This window comes from Babylonia areolata, chromosome 18 (assembly GCF_041734735.1).
Source record: "Babylonia areolata isolate BAREFJ2019XMU chromosome 18, ASM4173473v1, whole genome shotgun sequence".
Lineage (NCBI taxonomy): Eukaryota > Metazoa > Mollusca > Gastropoda > Neogastropoda > Buccinidae > Babylonia > Babylonia areolata.
In genome coordinates, this window is record NC_134893.1 from 50,607,977 (window position 1) to 50,622,976 (window position 15,000).

At 43.2% G+C, this 15,000-nt stretch overlaps 1 protein-coding gene and 1 non-coding gene across 2 annotated transcripts in view; one reads left to right on the top strand and one right to left on the bottom strand.

Moving 5' to 3' along the window:
• LOC143292273 (speract receptor-like) overlaps window positions 1-15,000 on the top strand; it is a 434,645-nt gene that overhangs the window by 404,035 nt on the left and 15,610 nt on the right. The window contains exons 15-16 of the mRNA XM_076602459.1: window positions 3,975-4,121; window positions 14,825-15,000. The exon at window positions 14,825-15,000 is cut by the window's right edge and continues 5 nt beyond it. Of these exons, the coding sequence (XP_076458574.1) occupies window positions 3,975-4,121; window positions 14,825-15,000 (323 nt within the window). The remainder of the gene's footprint in view (window positions 1-3,974; window positions 4,122-14,824) is intronic.
• Window positions 4,541-4,616, bottom strand: Trnag-ucc (transfer RNA glycine (anticodon UCC)). Its single transcript has one exon. It is a non-coding gene; the product is annotated as a tRNA-Gly (tRNA).

Sequence of the window (15,000 nt, forward strand, 5' to 3'; positions counted from 1 at the left end):
TGCTCCGATGGCCGTTAATGGCGAAAGGACGTTTAGCCTTTAACTTCAGATAGCTATTCTAAATAGCTGTTTTGTGTATAGTTGAAGTCATGTCAGTTGCCTTTTTTTGTGCATAGCTGAAGTCAGTGGGTAATCTCCTGTCTTAGTAATCCTAGACTTATTCTAATGAAGATTTCTCGTGTCCGTTTGCGGAGCAGACATGTGAGAAATGATATGCGGCATGTAACCCTCACCTTTCTGATCAAGAGAAAAGTTAGAAAACCGACTGCGAAATGGCTCGGATCAGGAAAATCAAGCGACACTTTTTGTTTGTTTGTTTGCTATATATGTATCCTCTTTTACATGGTTGGGGTTCCTATTATATATATATATATATATATATATATATATATATATATATATATGTGTGTGTGTGTGTGTGTGTGTGTGTGTGTGTGTGTGTGTGTAAATAAAACGGAAAGAGTGGTTCACTTATTGGCACAAACTAGACGAACGCGCCATTGCAAGGCAGGATGGTTGCACTTTACTGCAGCAACTGATTCGGTATCAAAATCAGTTGAATACAACAACGCAACAAAATAGAATCGAAAACCACAGAAAATGGGTCACAATATTTACTATTGCTAATACCGCTTGAACTGCGCACGAAGATTAAAGTAGATTCGTGTATTAAGGAAAATTAAATACGAAATCTAATGATGATGATAATGATGATGGTAGTATTAGTAATGGAATGATAATGATAATAGTGATGACAATAGTAATGAGTATGATAATAAAAATGATAATGGTGATACCAAGAAGAAGAAGAAGAATAAGAATATTTTATTATTATTATTATTATTATTATTATTATTATTATTATCATCATCATCAATTGATAATAAAGATAATATGATGATGATGATGATGATGATGATAAGTGGTTGGGCTCAGAGCAAAGTCAGTTTCTTCAGGATCTGAGGACGAAAGCTCCATCCTCCTTAAAACATGGGCCAGAGAACATAATTTTGATGGGAATGAGAGCAAAGGTGGACACCAGTGGTTGACTGTTCTAAAGTAGCAAAAGACCATAGGGAGAAGCTAAGGTGCAGTACTTTGCTGATCGTTCCTCAGTGGTATAATAATTATGACAGATGGAGTGGGGGGAGGGGGGGTGATAATGAATGGAACATGTTAAAGTAGGAGTCTTTTTGCGCGTGACTGTGCCATTTTTCTACCGCTTATTTATTTATTTTTTTTCTAAAATAAAAGCTACAAGTGCTTGCGGGTACGCACGCGCGCGCACGCACACACACACACACACACACACACACACACACACACACACACACACACACACACACACACACACACACACACACACACACACACACACACACACAGAGGCTGCCACTGATTGGCCGCAAGAGGGGTGGGAAAAGATCTCTGATGCCAGGAACGTGGCGTCTAGCGTGTTGCACAGTCTATTGACAATGGGCCTATGGTTCGAAACGTCGTGTTTCACTAAACAAAGAGGATTCATCTACCACCAAAAAAGGTTTTTATAAACACACACACACACACACACACACACACACACACACACACGCAGACGCACACACAGACACACACACACACACACACACACACGCACGCACACACGCACGCACGCACACACAGAGAGAGACACACACACACACACAAATGACCTTTCCCAACCCCCGTTCCCAATGGGTAGTTCCATTGAAATGTCAATAAAAATTAACTATCTCTTCTAGCCGTGCAATTTCCTCGTATTCATTACTTATATGGATGACGAATCATTCCTGCTCCATAAATTTTAATACACAACGTGATTACAGAAACTGCACCACCGCTCTCTCCTGTAACTGACCTACATTACCCCGCGTCATGACAGGTGATTAATTCATGTATTCCGGACTGTCGTTTGAGTGGGATTTTTTTTCCCCCTCTGTACGGGAGATTATTGTTATGCCGTTTCTGAACAAGCGATTGATGATGTTAACACTCTTCTGAGTTGAAATATATCGCAATGAAATTCATTCTCACCATGCAGTTTGATAAACGCACACACACACACACACACACACACACACACACACACACACACACACACACACACACACACACACACACACACACACACACACACACACACACACACACACACACACACACACACAGACAAACACTGTTATCGCTCTATGCAGGAATGCTGTCCTTATTAAACCAGATATCCCTCCTCAGTGAATATGATACAGTGTATTCTTATGTCATAAAGATATGGTGGTGGTTATGATGATGATGATAATGTCCTTCCTTTTCCCATTTGTAATCTGTAACAATAGTGCGATCCTCTACAAATGGCGATATATTTCATTGTATCCTATTCACACTTCAGCACAACAGATCACATTTTTCTTTGCGTGAAATTCGAGTCGCTCTTTGCTGAGTAGAGTGCGAAACAATGATCCGTCGCCATTTATTCTCACCCCCAACCCCAAGCTCCTTACTCCCATATCTTTATACCATTTCCCCTAATCTGCATGTCGAGTATATGTATTGCATATGTGGATTCTTTGGTTGTTTTTAGAAAAGGCCGCGATACAAGGGCATCCAGGAGTCATGACCTGTGTGCGGCCCGGCCCCCTTAGAGTCTAGGGAGTTAAGGGCCGAAACACTTGAATGAGGGGGGCTTCTTCTCTGAAGACCTTGTACTGTCCAGCTCTCCCTAGAGTTTCTTATCACGTTGTTGTGGATTCTTTTTCGTCTGTCAGGTGATGCGGCACGCGGAACCTAAGGCTTTTATTGTATTATCCGAAAATCCGTGTCCAGTGGGGTGTAATGCGTGGCGAGATGTTTCGGGAAAAGAGGTAGGTCGGGTGGGTGGAGTGGGAGTGAGGGTGGGGTGGGGGGGAGGGGGGGGAGATAAAAGTCACGTACTTAAAATCGATACCCATGACACACGCTTCCATCTCGGGCGTTCTGCAGCCAGTTGATTTGCTGGGACGGAAGAGCCTAGTATGGTCGTAACCCGCTACTAACTGTGCGAAATATGGAACTGACCAATGGCGTAGTTCGGTTAACGTAGGCATTTAGACTCGTGTAACTGTCAAAAAGAAAGAACCAAGCAATGCAACTGGCTCCTGGCCACATAGCCACCAGTCAATCGTTCAGGAAAAAACCAACAACAACAACAAAAGAACAACAAGAAACGAAATCATACTTTATTGCCACCACGGAATGGAACAGGAATTGTTGTCCAGCTTGTCATTTGCACAAATGACCCATTCAGCCAAGTGAGTTACACCCCCCACCACCACCTCCATCCCCACTACAGTAACATGATCTCTGGAATCGGCACCCCAGTCCCCCAACTCTTGCCCCCTTCTCCGGCCCCTGTTCTATTTCAGATGGGTATCTATTGAACTTAATCTTCCCCAGTCGCGTGATTTATTTGGAAAGCACTTTCCACGTGGTGCTCACATAAACGACGTGCACCCTCCCACTGCACCCTACACTACACTACCCCACCCCGCCCTCCACATTCCCTCAGACCCGTCCAAGCAAAACGCGCGATTTATAGGAATGACTTTCCCCATCCCATCGCTATGTTTTACTTGTACGTTGTTGCACGATGTGTGTGTGTGTGTGTGTGTGTGTGTGTGTGTGTGTGTGTGTGTGTGTGTGTGTGTGTGTGTGTGTGTGTGTGTGTGTGTGTGTGTGTGTGTGTGTGTGTGTGTGTGTGTGTGCGTGCGTGTGCGTGTGCGTGTGTTCTTGTGTAAACTGTCTGACCTACGTGTTGTAAAGCAGTGGTCGTGGTGGCAGTAGTGGTACTGTTTATTATCATTATCATGATGATGACTCTGGTGATGGTGTTATAGATTCATTCGTGCGCGTCTGTACTGTGGATGCTAACGCCTGTAGACATTTTGACTGATTAATTTTTTTTTTCCCCAAAAAATTTCCAGGTCTTTTGTGGCGGGCACCAGAGCTGTTACGAGACACAGCGCCGTCACGGGGCACTCAGGAGGGGGACGTGTACGCTTTTGGCATCATTCTGTTCGAAATCTACGGCCGCAGAGGGCCCTACGGGGATATCCCGCTGTCCCCTAAAGGTAGGTTCAAGGTCACCATGGCCTTTAACGGCCGAATGGGCAAAGACTTTTTTTCCAATTCGTTGTGTCAGGGATTCGGTATTGGAAGGCGAGGCCCAGTCCTCCGCTTCTTCAGCAGCTGCTTCTTCTGCGTTCGTGGGCTGTAACTCCTACTTTCACTCGTATGTACTCGAGTGGGCTTTTACGTGTATGACCGTTTTTACCCCGCCATGTAGGTAGCCGTACTCTGTTTTCGGGGGTGTGCATGCTGGGTATGTTCTTGTTTCTATGACCCACCGAACGCTGACATGGACTACAGGATCTATAACGTGCGCACTTGATCTTCTGCTTGCGTATACACACGAAAGGGGTTCAGGCACAAGCAGGTCTGCACATATGTTGACCTGGGAGATCGGAAAAATCTCCAACCTTTACCCACCAGGCGCCATTTCCGAGATTCGAACTCGGGACCCTCAGATTGGAAGTCCAACGCTTTAACCACTCGGCTATTGCGCCCGTCATCCGCAGCTTCCCAAACTGAAGTCAGATGTCCATTCACACCTGTGGTGGAGTGAGGTAAATCAGAGTGAAGTGCCTTTCCTGGCCAGGTAAATAGCGCCATGCCTAAGTGGGGCGCGCGCCAAGTCGGTGACAAGATACAAGCAATACAATCCTCCCATGAGAATGTATTTTATAATTATTACGGATGTTTGTAGTAGGCAAGAGGGGGATGGGGGGGGGGGGGGGGGGCGGGGGGGGGGGGGGGTGGGTTTGGGGGTGGGCTTATGGGAACAATTCTGCTGACCCTTAAAGGTAGAGGATAAATTTTGTTTAATGTTCCATTACACACTGGTGTTTCTTGATTTTTTATTTTTTATTTATTTATTTATTTTATTTTATTTTATTTTTTTGTTCTTTTCGATTATGATGCTCTTCCATTCTCTGTATTTTGCTATTATCGTTTGTATTTGCGTTCATATTCATACGTTGCGCGCGGCCGTTCATGAGAATGGAAACGAAGGAAGCTCCTGTTTCGAATTCCACTGCTGCAGCCTCAAGGTATCCAATCCATCCATGATGATTTTCAGCAGAGAAACAGATGGTTTGAGGAGGTGTGTTATAAGTGTGTGTATGTGGGTGGGTGGGGTGGGGGTGATGCATGCGTGTGTGTGTGTGTGTGTGTGTGTGTGTGTGTGTGTGTGTGTGTGTGTGTGTGTGTGTGCGCGCGCGCGCTTAGAATGAACAAACATTCAAGCGAAGAAACCCAGTAATACTCGCTGTTCCGATGTGCACCCGGTATTACGATATTCTGTGGGCGGCATGGTTTCTTTTGAGAACTGTGTGCCATCCATGGGCGTCATGAGACGAAAATCAGCATACCCACCACTTTCTCCACCTAATCACCTTTCCCCTCTACGTGGAAGATTGTTTTGTTTCATGTATTCCCAAGTGCTGCTTGATTGGAATGCTCTTTTTTTGTTTGTTTGTTGTGTTTCCTTGTTTTGTTGTTGTTGTTGTTGTTGTTTGTTTTTCCTGTGCACGTGATTAGCGGGAACGTCCGGCAATAAATTCGATTCCATGGGTGTTTAGAGAAGTGTTTTCCAGATTTGTTGTTGTTGTTGTTGTTGTTGTTGTGAACCGTTGTTTTGATTGGTTTTCCGTCTTATGTCTGTCTCTGTCTCTCTGTCTCTGTCTCTCTTTCTCCCTTCTTCTTTCTCTCTCTCTCTTTCTCCCTCCTTTCTCTCTCTCCTTCTTTCTCTCTCTCTCTCCTTTCTCTCTCTCTCTTTTCCCTCTCCTTCTTTCTCTCTCTCTTTCCTCTCTCTCTCTCTCTCTCTCTCTCTCTCTCTCTCTCTCTCTCTCTATTGACAAAACCTACCCCCCCCTCTCTCTTTCTCCGTCGCTATCTCAATATTATTTCCTCCCCTCCCTCATCTACGCTAGTATTTTGTGGTTCTTTGTTTGTTGTTGTTTTTAGAGTTGCGTATTCTCTATACAGCTTAGTTTGTTCTTTTATGTCTCTATTGTTACTGTTGGTATTGTTACAACGCGACGTGTGTGTATTTAATGGTAATGGTAATAAAATAAGTATTTATGTAGCGCTGAATCTTGTGCAGAGACAAATCAAAACGCTTTCACACCAGTCAGTCACACGCATGCATAACTCTAAACTTGAGAAACTTAAGACAAAGAAAAGGCAGGGGGAGAGGGGGGGGGGGGGGGGGGCTATCTTAGAAAGAGGTGGGTGTTAAGGCCAAACTTCAAAGAGCTGAATGAGGAGGCCTGACGAAGCGGAAGAGAACGTTCATTCCAAATGAAAGGTCCAGAGACAGAGAACGAACTGCGGTCGACAGTTGAGTGTTTGAATCTGGGTATGCGTAAACAGAGTGGATCCGAAGCCGATCGTAGGGTGCACGTTGTGGTGTAGAGAAGAAGACATCACAGAGATATGCAGGGACAGATTTGTGAATACATTCATAACACTGAGTGCTGATCTTGCACTTTATTGTGTGTGAGACAGGGAGCCAATGGAGATGATGCAAAAGAGGAATGATGTGCTCAGATCTTTTTTTTTTTTTTTTTTTTCTGAGGACGAGTCGGGCAGCAGAGTTTTGTATGCCCGAAGGGACTGAATGGAGCAGGCAAACCAGACAATAGAGAGTTACAGTAGTCAAGGCGAGAGAGAATGAGAGAAACGACAAATCTAGATGTTGCGACTGTGGACAGATATTTCCGAATGGAATTGATGTGCCGAAGCTGACAATCGCAGGATTGACATGTCTGACTGATAAATTTTTGCATGGACAGTGTGTTGTCAAGGACAACGCCGAGGTTCCAGCTGAGCTGTAAAGAGGGATGGATGTATGCCAAGTTTGACTGTATCAGTTGTGATGGAAGAAAGTTTTTAGTTCCGATGACGATTGCTTCGTTCCGGGAAGCAGTCAGATATTTCTTGCAAGAGCGAGGACACATTTTCAGGGGTATCACTTTTCTGAAGTTGAGTGTCATCAGCATTATTTACTTCATGTTTGACTCACTTCTGTAAACAAAGTGAGTCTATTGTTTAACCCTGTGTTCGGTTGCCTGTGTGTGTGTGGTAAACTTTAACATTGACATTTTCTCTGCAAATATTTTGTCAGTTGACACCAAATTAGGCATAGAAATAGGAAAAATTCAGTTCGTTCCAGACATCGTGTTTAAAACTATATTGCACCTCTGGGATGGGCACAATTTTTTTTAAAAGACGCCAAATTATATGCAAAGTGCTTTTACTGTGTTTTATATATATATATATATATATATATATATATATATATATATATATATATATATATATATATATATATATATCTCATTCTCTAAACTTGGCACCTTGATCTGATATTCTGATACAACAACACGAGCAGTCATTACTATCATTTTTTGTTCAAACAGGATCTTCATTTGCTAGCATGGAAGTTTTATTTATTTTGCAAACGTTTTGGTGCAGATAGTAAAAAAAAAGGGGGGGAAGTTAATCTGTAATTAATGGTAGGGGACTTAATTTGCTTTAAACTGATCTTTCTCATCTTAAACATTACATTTTGAAATTATACTCAATACATAAAAAGCTTGTGTGTTTTACTCTCAGTGTACAGGGTTTCACTATTTTCATTCGCCCAAGTGGTCTTTTTCGGAAAATACTAAAATCAAAATGATGAGTGGACTTTATAGATCTATTGGCTGAGCCCTGAAGGTCATGGGCAAAAATCAATTGCGTACACATATTTATGCACAGTCAAAGCGCGTGCTCATATTCTTCGCGAACGCGAACGACGCCATTTTGTCTCAAGTTGTTGACCTGCCCGTTCAATCCTATATTCAATGGACAATACACGATAACATGTGATGGAAAGTTGGAGAAGGAGACCGTTAAATATTTATTCAGAGAAAGATTCGTGAACGCCTCATCACTTACTGGAGTATGCCCCAAACTGCCATAAAAATATCCACAGAATCAGTCGGAATTCACAGTTAAAAATTGTAAACCATGCGATGATACCCTTGAATTGATGAAACGAAAAACATTCCAGTCTTGACTTTTCTCAAAATGAAGTCCTTTTCACTTCATACGACGTTTAGAAGTACTTGTACTTGGCTCTACATGTTATTAATTTAACAAAATACTAAATTTTCATATCAACTTTAAAACTATAAAACTAGCATGAACATAAAAGAGAAATTGAATCGACCGTGTCACACTACATTCCCGGCGGGTGTAACTAAACGTGTACATCTATCTAGATCTAGAGAAACGGCTAAATGTTGTAGTGTGATTGCGGCGATAGCCACGTCTCCTTTACCGCGGACTTAAAAAGATTTTTTTATTGCCCTTAAAGATTTTTTTAATGCCCAAGATACACCAGAATAATATGATTTAAACAGCGTTCTCACTGCGAATACCGCAATTGATTTATCGCCCTTTAAGAAAGTATGTTCAAATATTAAATTTTAGAACCTCAGTTAAGGAGCCACGATAGTGTAATGGGTAAGACAGTTTCTTCTCACCCGGGAAGCTTTATAATAATAAATACAGAACACATTTTAACGATTAGATTTTTTTTTAAGTGTATCACAAGTGAGTCGTGAAGTCCTTGCCTCTCTTGTACTTTTGTTTTGATTTCCCGAGACTAATCTATAGATTTTCTTTACGAGGGAAGGATGAAATCAGGCAAATAAGTGCTTATTCCTCTCCTCTCAATCTAAAAGAAACTATGAGATACTCTCTCTCTCTCTCTCTCTCTCTCTCTCTCTCTCTCTCTCTCTTTCTTTCTTTTGCCCCATCTCTATCTCTCCATTTCTCGCACACTAATTCTTAGTTTTTTACCTTTTTCCCAATAAACCTGGGAAGACTACGTTAGCCTTGCGAATGCGTCGGTCTCCAACAGATAAAAGCCCAGGAATTATCACATTCATTGCTGTTTGAGCCTTCTTGCTCGTCAAAGCTTTGTGGGTTCATAGGCCCAATTAAAAATAAAGCCTGAAATGGATCCGAATGGAACAGTTCACTGAAATAACATGGTTTTGCCAGTCGTTTTCTTTTGATCATATGACGAGATGGTTGTCTGGCCCAAAGACACATCACTGGGGTAGTTGGTTGCATTTTTGTACACTTAAAATACCCCCGAAAGCGGAGTATGGCTGTCAACATGGCGGGGTAAAAATCGGTCATACACGTAAAAGCCCACTCGTGTACATACGAGTGAACGTGGGAGTTGCAGCCCACGAACGCAGAAGAAGACGAAGAAGAAGTACACTTAAAATTAGTGTCCTCAACTTTCTGGGGAAAAAAATATCTGCGGTGGTTAATTTCCTCTACAAATGTTTTGCTTGTTTATTTGTTGGTTGTTTTTGTTTTTTTGTTTGTTGTTGTTGTTGTTGTTTGTTTTTTTGTTTTGTTTTTGTTTTGTTTTTTGTTTTTGTCTTGCTGTCTACTGCTTTTGCCGTTCGGTTGGTTCATTGTTAATTAGTTTTACTCAGTTACCAGAATTTTGTTTTGCCCACAAGTTCATCTGTGTGTTTTGTCCATACCTATATCAGACATAGGTTAGGAGACCATAGAGGTCTCTTTTTGATCGCGTTATATCCCAGAGTGGATAAAAAAAACCCCACTCAAATATTCAAATCTTTCGTACATCTGTACTTGGTTTTCAGTGTTGCCGATTTAGGTCATTACGCAAGCTGGTTTTATGGATGTTTGCACCCATTTTATGCACATCTGTTATTCAGTGTTTCGTGTCTAATGGTCTTGGTGATGCATTGAAAGAGGGGATGCGGTACAAAACATCTCAAAGGGGATATCCTCACAGTTATTGTTTCTGTTTTTTTTTTCTTTCAACGGCGTATTTGCAGAATACTTTATCTCCGATAAGAGAACTGAATTTGTGGTGTAAGACACGCAGACAGCACACTATAATCACAGTCTTTCAGAAAATGAACTATATTGTAAAAGACACAATCAGTACACTATAATTATAATTATTCAGTATGCGTTAAAAGTGTTTAGAAAAGCATTAAACGCTTTAAAATGTTAACTTGAGGCAAGCCACCGATTCCATAACCACAGGCGACATAAAATACTTGAATGTTAACGTGAAGCAATCCACACAAACAATTCATACACATGCAACAATACCAAAAGCATAGGCACATACCGATATACCATATAGACATATAATAACACTACGCCATTTATTCGGTAGCGATTACGTCTTTTTTTCTGTCTCGTTTGATGACCATGATTATGTATTCAACGGTGCGCCGAGAGCTAGTGTACGTGAAATGAAAATGCAATTAAAACTTCGACCGAGCTCTGTAGGAAATGTATGCAAAACTACATGATTCTTTTAAAAGTTTTGGCCTGAATTTAGGTTGGGCTCTCTCCATTCCGGAGATGAAATCTTTATGTAAACGAGGCTGGATTAATCAGTGAAGAACCCCGCAAGCATTGCGAATTATAAAAAAAACAAAAACAAAAAAACACAGTCTTATTTGAATAAATGTTTGAAGGCAGTGAAGAAAAAACACAAAAAAACGACAACAAAAACACCAACAACGATGATGATAACAATAATAATGATAGCGAGGGAATCTGAGCGCACTGGTTCGTATCCCGGCACAGTCGCCAGTTATGTTCTCCTCCTCCACTAGACCTTGGTCTGGACGTTAGTCATTCGGATGAGACGATAAACCGAGGTCCCGTGTGCAGCATGCACTGAGCGCACGTAAAAGAACCCACGGCAACAACATGGTTGTCCCTGGCAAAATTTTGTAGGAAAATCCACTTCGATAGGAAAACAAATTAAAAAAAAAAAAACAAAAAAAACGGCAGGCAGGAAGATACACACGAAAAAATGGGCGGCGCTCTCAGTGTAGCGACGCACTCTCCCTGGAGAGAGCAGCCCGAATTTCACACAGAGAAATCTGTTATGATAAAAAAGAGTAATACAGTACAATACAATATATAATTCCAAGGAGAAATCCTGACAGGCTAAGAGTCCAAACTGATTCTGTCATTGAGACGATGTTTGACGATGCAGTGACTGGGTCATGAATGATAATGGATGCTACACGCTTGATTCCTTCGATTCCGTTCAGTTTTTTTTCTGAAACTGGGTTGGTTCCCAATGGTCATTTTCCTCCGCCGTCATGCAGTCATGTAACCATGCAGCTTGATGTATAGCTGATGTATAGCTAGTACAGAATGGTCCCCACAGGGCTCATAGTCGCAACTCTTGAGAGACCTGTTCGCAGTCTCGTCGAAACTCTTGCGGGTGCTACTTTATATTCACTGCATTTTCAGGCAACGTCCGAATGACTCAGTGGGATATTGCAGTGGCACTGGCCAACTTCTAAGTGAAATTGGCGCTCCAAGAGTCTGGGTTTTTTTTGTTTTTGTTTTTTGTTTAAAGTAAAACTTTTGCACTAAATTCTACCGCCGCAAGCAGAGAAATTCAAAGTACAGACTGAATCAATAATGTCCACTTCTGCACGCTTAGCCAACAAAAAAAAGAGGGTGCCTGATTAATTTTGTATGCATTTTTTATTTTTTATTCTGGCTGCAAATATATTACTGTTGGCAAGTGATGATGTAGGCAGAGTGCTTGCTGGACGAGGGGTTTGGTGTAGCCCTTACTATAGTTTGTGACTGTCACACGTTCTTAGTTTGGTAGAGCGGTGGTCTGGTGCTATTGCGTCGCGACTATGAAGCGAGTGTACACGGGTTCACGTCCCACAATTACAGGGACCGGGTTTTTTCTCTCCCCCCCCCCCCCCCCCCATACAACTCCTATAGGCTTTGTGTGGTGGTCTAGAAGCTAGTCTTTCGAATGAAACGATAAACTGAGGTTCTGCTTTTACCCGTCACCCCCAAGGAATCATAATGAGTCTTCCCTTACTGATGATGTCACTTCCCCTCACCCCACCCAGGAATCATAATGATTCTTCCCTTACTCATGATGTCACTTCCCCTCACCCCACTCCCAAGGAATCATAATGATCCTTCCCTTACTGATGATGTAACTTCCCCTCACCCCACCCCCATGGAATCATAATGATTCTTCCCTAACACATGATGTCACTTCCCCTCACCGCGCCCCCAAGGAATCATAATGATTCTTCCCTTACTCATGATGTCACTTCCCCTCACCCCACCCAGGAATCATAATGATTCTTCCCTAACACATGATGTCAATTCCCCTCACCGCGCCCCCAAGGAATCATAATGATTCTTCCTTTACTCATGATGTCACTTCCCCTCACCCCACCCCCAAGGAATCATAATGATTCTTCCCTTACTCATGATGTCACTTCCCCTCACCCCACCCCCAAGGAATCATAATGATTCTTCCTTTATTCATGATGTCACTTCCCCTCACCCCACCCCCAAGGAATCGTAATGATTCTTCCCTTACTCATGATGTCATGATGTCACTTGCCTTCACCCCACCCCCAAGGAATCATAATGATTCTTCCTTTATTCATGATGTCACTTCCCCTCACCGCGCCCCCAAGGAATCATAATGATTCTTCCCTTACTCATGATGTCACTTCCCCTCACCCCACCCCCAAGGAATCATAATGATTCTTCCCTTACTCATGTCACTTCCCCTCACCCCACGCCCAAGGAATCATAATGATTCTTCCCTTACTCATGATATCACTTCACCTCACCCCGCCCCCAAGGAATCATAATGATTCTTCCTTTACTCATGATGTCACTTCCCCTCACCCCACCCCCAAGGAATCATAATGATTCTTCCTTTACTCATGATGTCACTTCCCCTCACCCCACCCCCAAGGAATCATAATGATTCTTCCTTTACTCATGATGTCACTTCCCCTCACCCCACCTCCAAGGAATCATAATGATTCCCTTACTAATGATGTCACTTCCCCCCTCACCCCACCCCCAAGGAATCATAATGATTCTTCCCTTACTCATGATGTCCCTTCCCCTCACCCCACCCCCAAGAATTCGTATCGATTATGCCCTTCATTATCATATCACCCCCCCACCCCCCACTACCCCGCCAACCCTCATCCCGGTAGACTTTAGAGTGGTGGTCTGGTTGCTAGCTAGTCTTTCGGATGAGACGATAAACCGAGGTCATGTCTTTACCACCTCCCCCTCCCCCCCTCCAGAAATCGTATTGATTTTTAAAGAAAATTACATTATGACACTCCCCCCACCGCACCCCCAGTAATCATATTGATTATACCTTTCATTAATATGTCACTTCTTCCATCCCCCTCCTCCTCTGGAAATCAAACTGATCACCCCCTTAGAAATCATATTGATTTTCTTTCATTACTTTGTCACTGCCCCCTCCCCTTTACTCCAAGACCTAGAAACTCTATTGATTATTTCTTTCATTATCATGTCACTCTCCCACCCTCTGCCATTCCCAACCCGGATATCGTATTGATTGTTCATTTCATTATTATTTCACATCCCCCCCCACGACCCCCCTTCCCCCCAGCACAGATATAGTGTTGATTATTCATTCAGTTGCTTTCCCACTCACCCAGGCGCTTACAATCATATTGGTTATTCCTTTGACGGGCGCAATAGCCGAGTGGTTAAAGCGTTGGACTTTCAATCTGAGGGTCCCGGGTTCGAATCACGGTGACGGCGCCTGATGGGTTAAGGGTGGAGATTTTTACGATTTCCCAGGTCAACATATGTGCAGACCTGCTAGTGCCTGAACCCCCTTTGTGTGTATATGCAAGCAGAAGATCAAATACGCACGTTAAAGATCCTGTAATCCATGTCAGCGTTCGGTGGGTTATGGAAACAGGAACATACCCAGCATGCACACCCCCGAAAGCGGAGTATGGCTGCCTATATGGCGGGGGTAAAAACGGTCATACACGTAAAAGCCCACTCGTGTGCATACGAGTGAACGTGGGAGTTGCAGCCCACGAACGCAGAAGAAGAGAAGAAGGTTATTCCTTTTAATCGTATGGACTGACGTCCTTTCGTGCTTCTGTTGGTTGTCTGTGATCGTGTTGGTGTGTTTGCGTGTGTGCACACGCTTGCTTGTTTGTGGTATGTCGTATTTGGATGCAGATATTGTATTGTATTTCTCTTTTCGTCACAACAGATTTATCTGTGTTAAATTCGGGTTGCTCTCCCCATGAAGAACGCGTCGCTACACTGAGACCGCCACCTATTTTGGTTTTTTGTGGGTTTTTGTTTGTTTGTTTTTGGTTTGTTTTTTCCTGCGTGCAGTTTTGTTTTCCGTGTCGAAGTGGATTTTTTCTACAGAATTTTGCCAGGAACAACCCTTTTGTTGCCGTGGGTTCTTTTACGTGCGCTAAGTGCATGCTGCACACGGGACCTGGGTTTAACGTCTTATCTGAATAACTAGCGTCCATTCGAATCAGTATGGTCAGATTCTCTCGCTTCCTAGGCGGACGCGTTACCTCCAGGCCGTCACTGCACATGTTCTTCAATGTTATATGTATTCATTATATCTGTCTCACATGCAGTAGAGATTGCCACTCCAGCATCGGTCTACACAGCCTCAGCAGGAAGTGCAATGCCCGGCAGTGACTACATTTCTGGTGCAGCCATCGTCTCTCGAGACGGAAGGAGGCTGACAACGACGACGACATTATATGTCGACATTATATGTATTAGTAGCATCATCATTATTTCAACTTTTCTCTCCCTCTTTCGCCAGAGATCGTGGAGCGGGTGAGGCGAAGGGAAGGTGACGTCCCCTTCAGACCCCGCCTGTCCCAGCTCAGCACGTCGCCCAAGGTTGTGACCGACCTCATCAGGGAGTGCTGGGACGACGACCCCCACCGTCGGCCCGACTTCAAGACGGTCCGCTCCAAGCTGAAACCCATCCAGAAA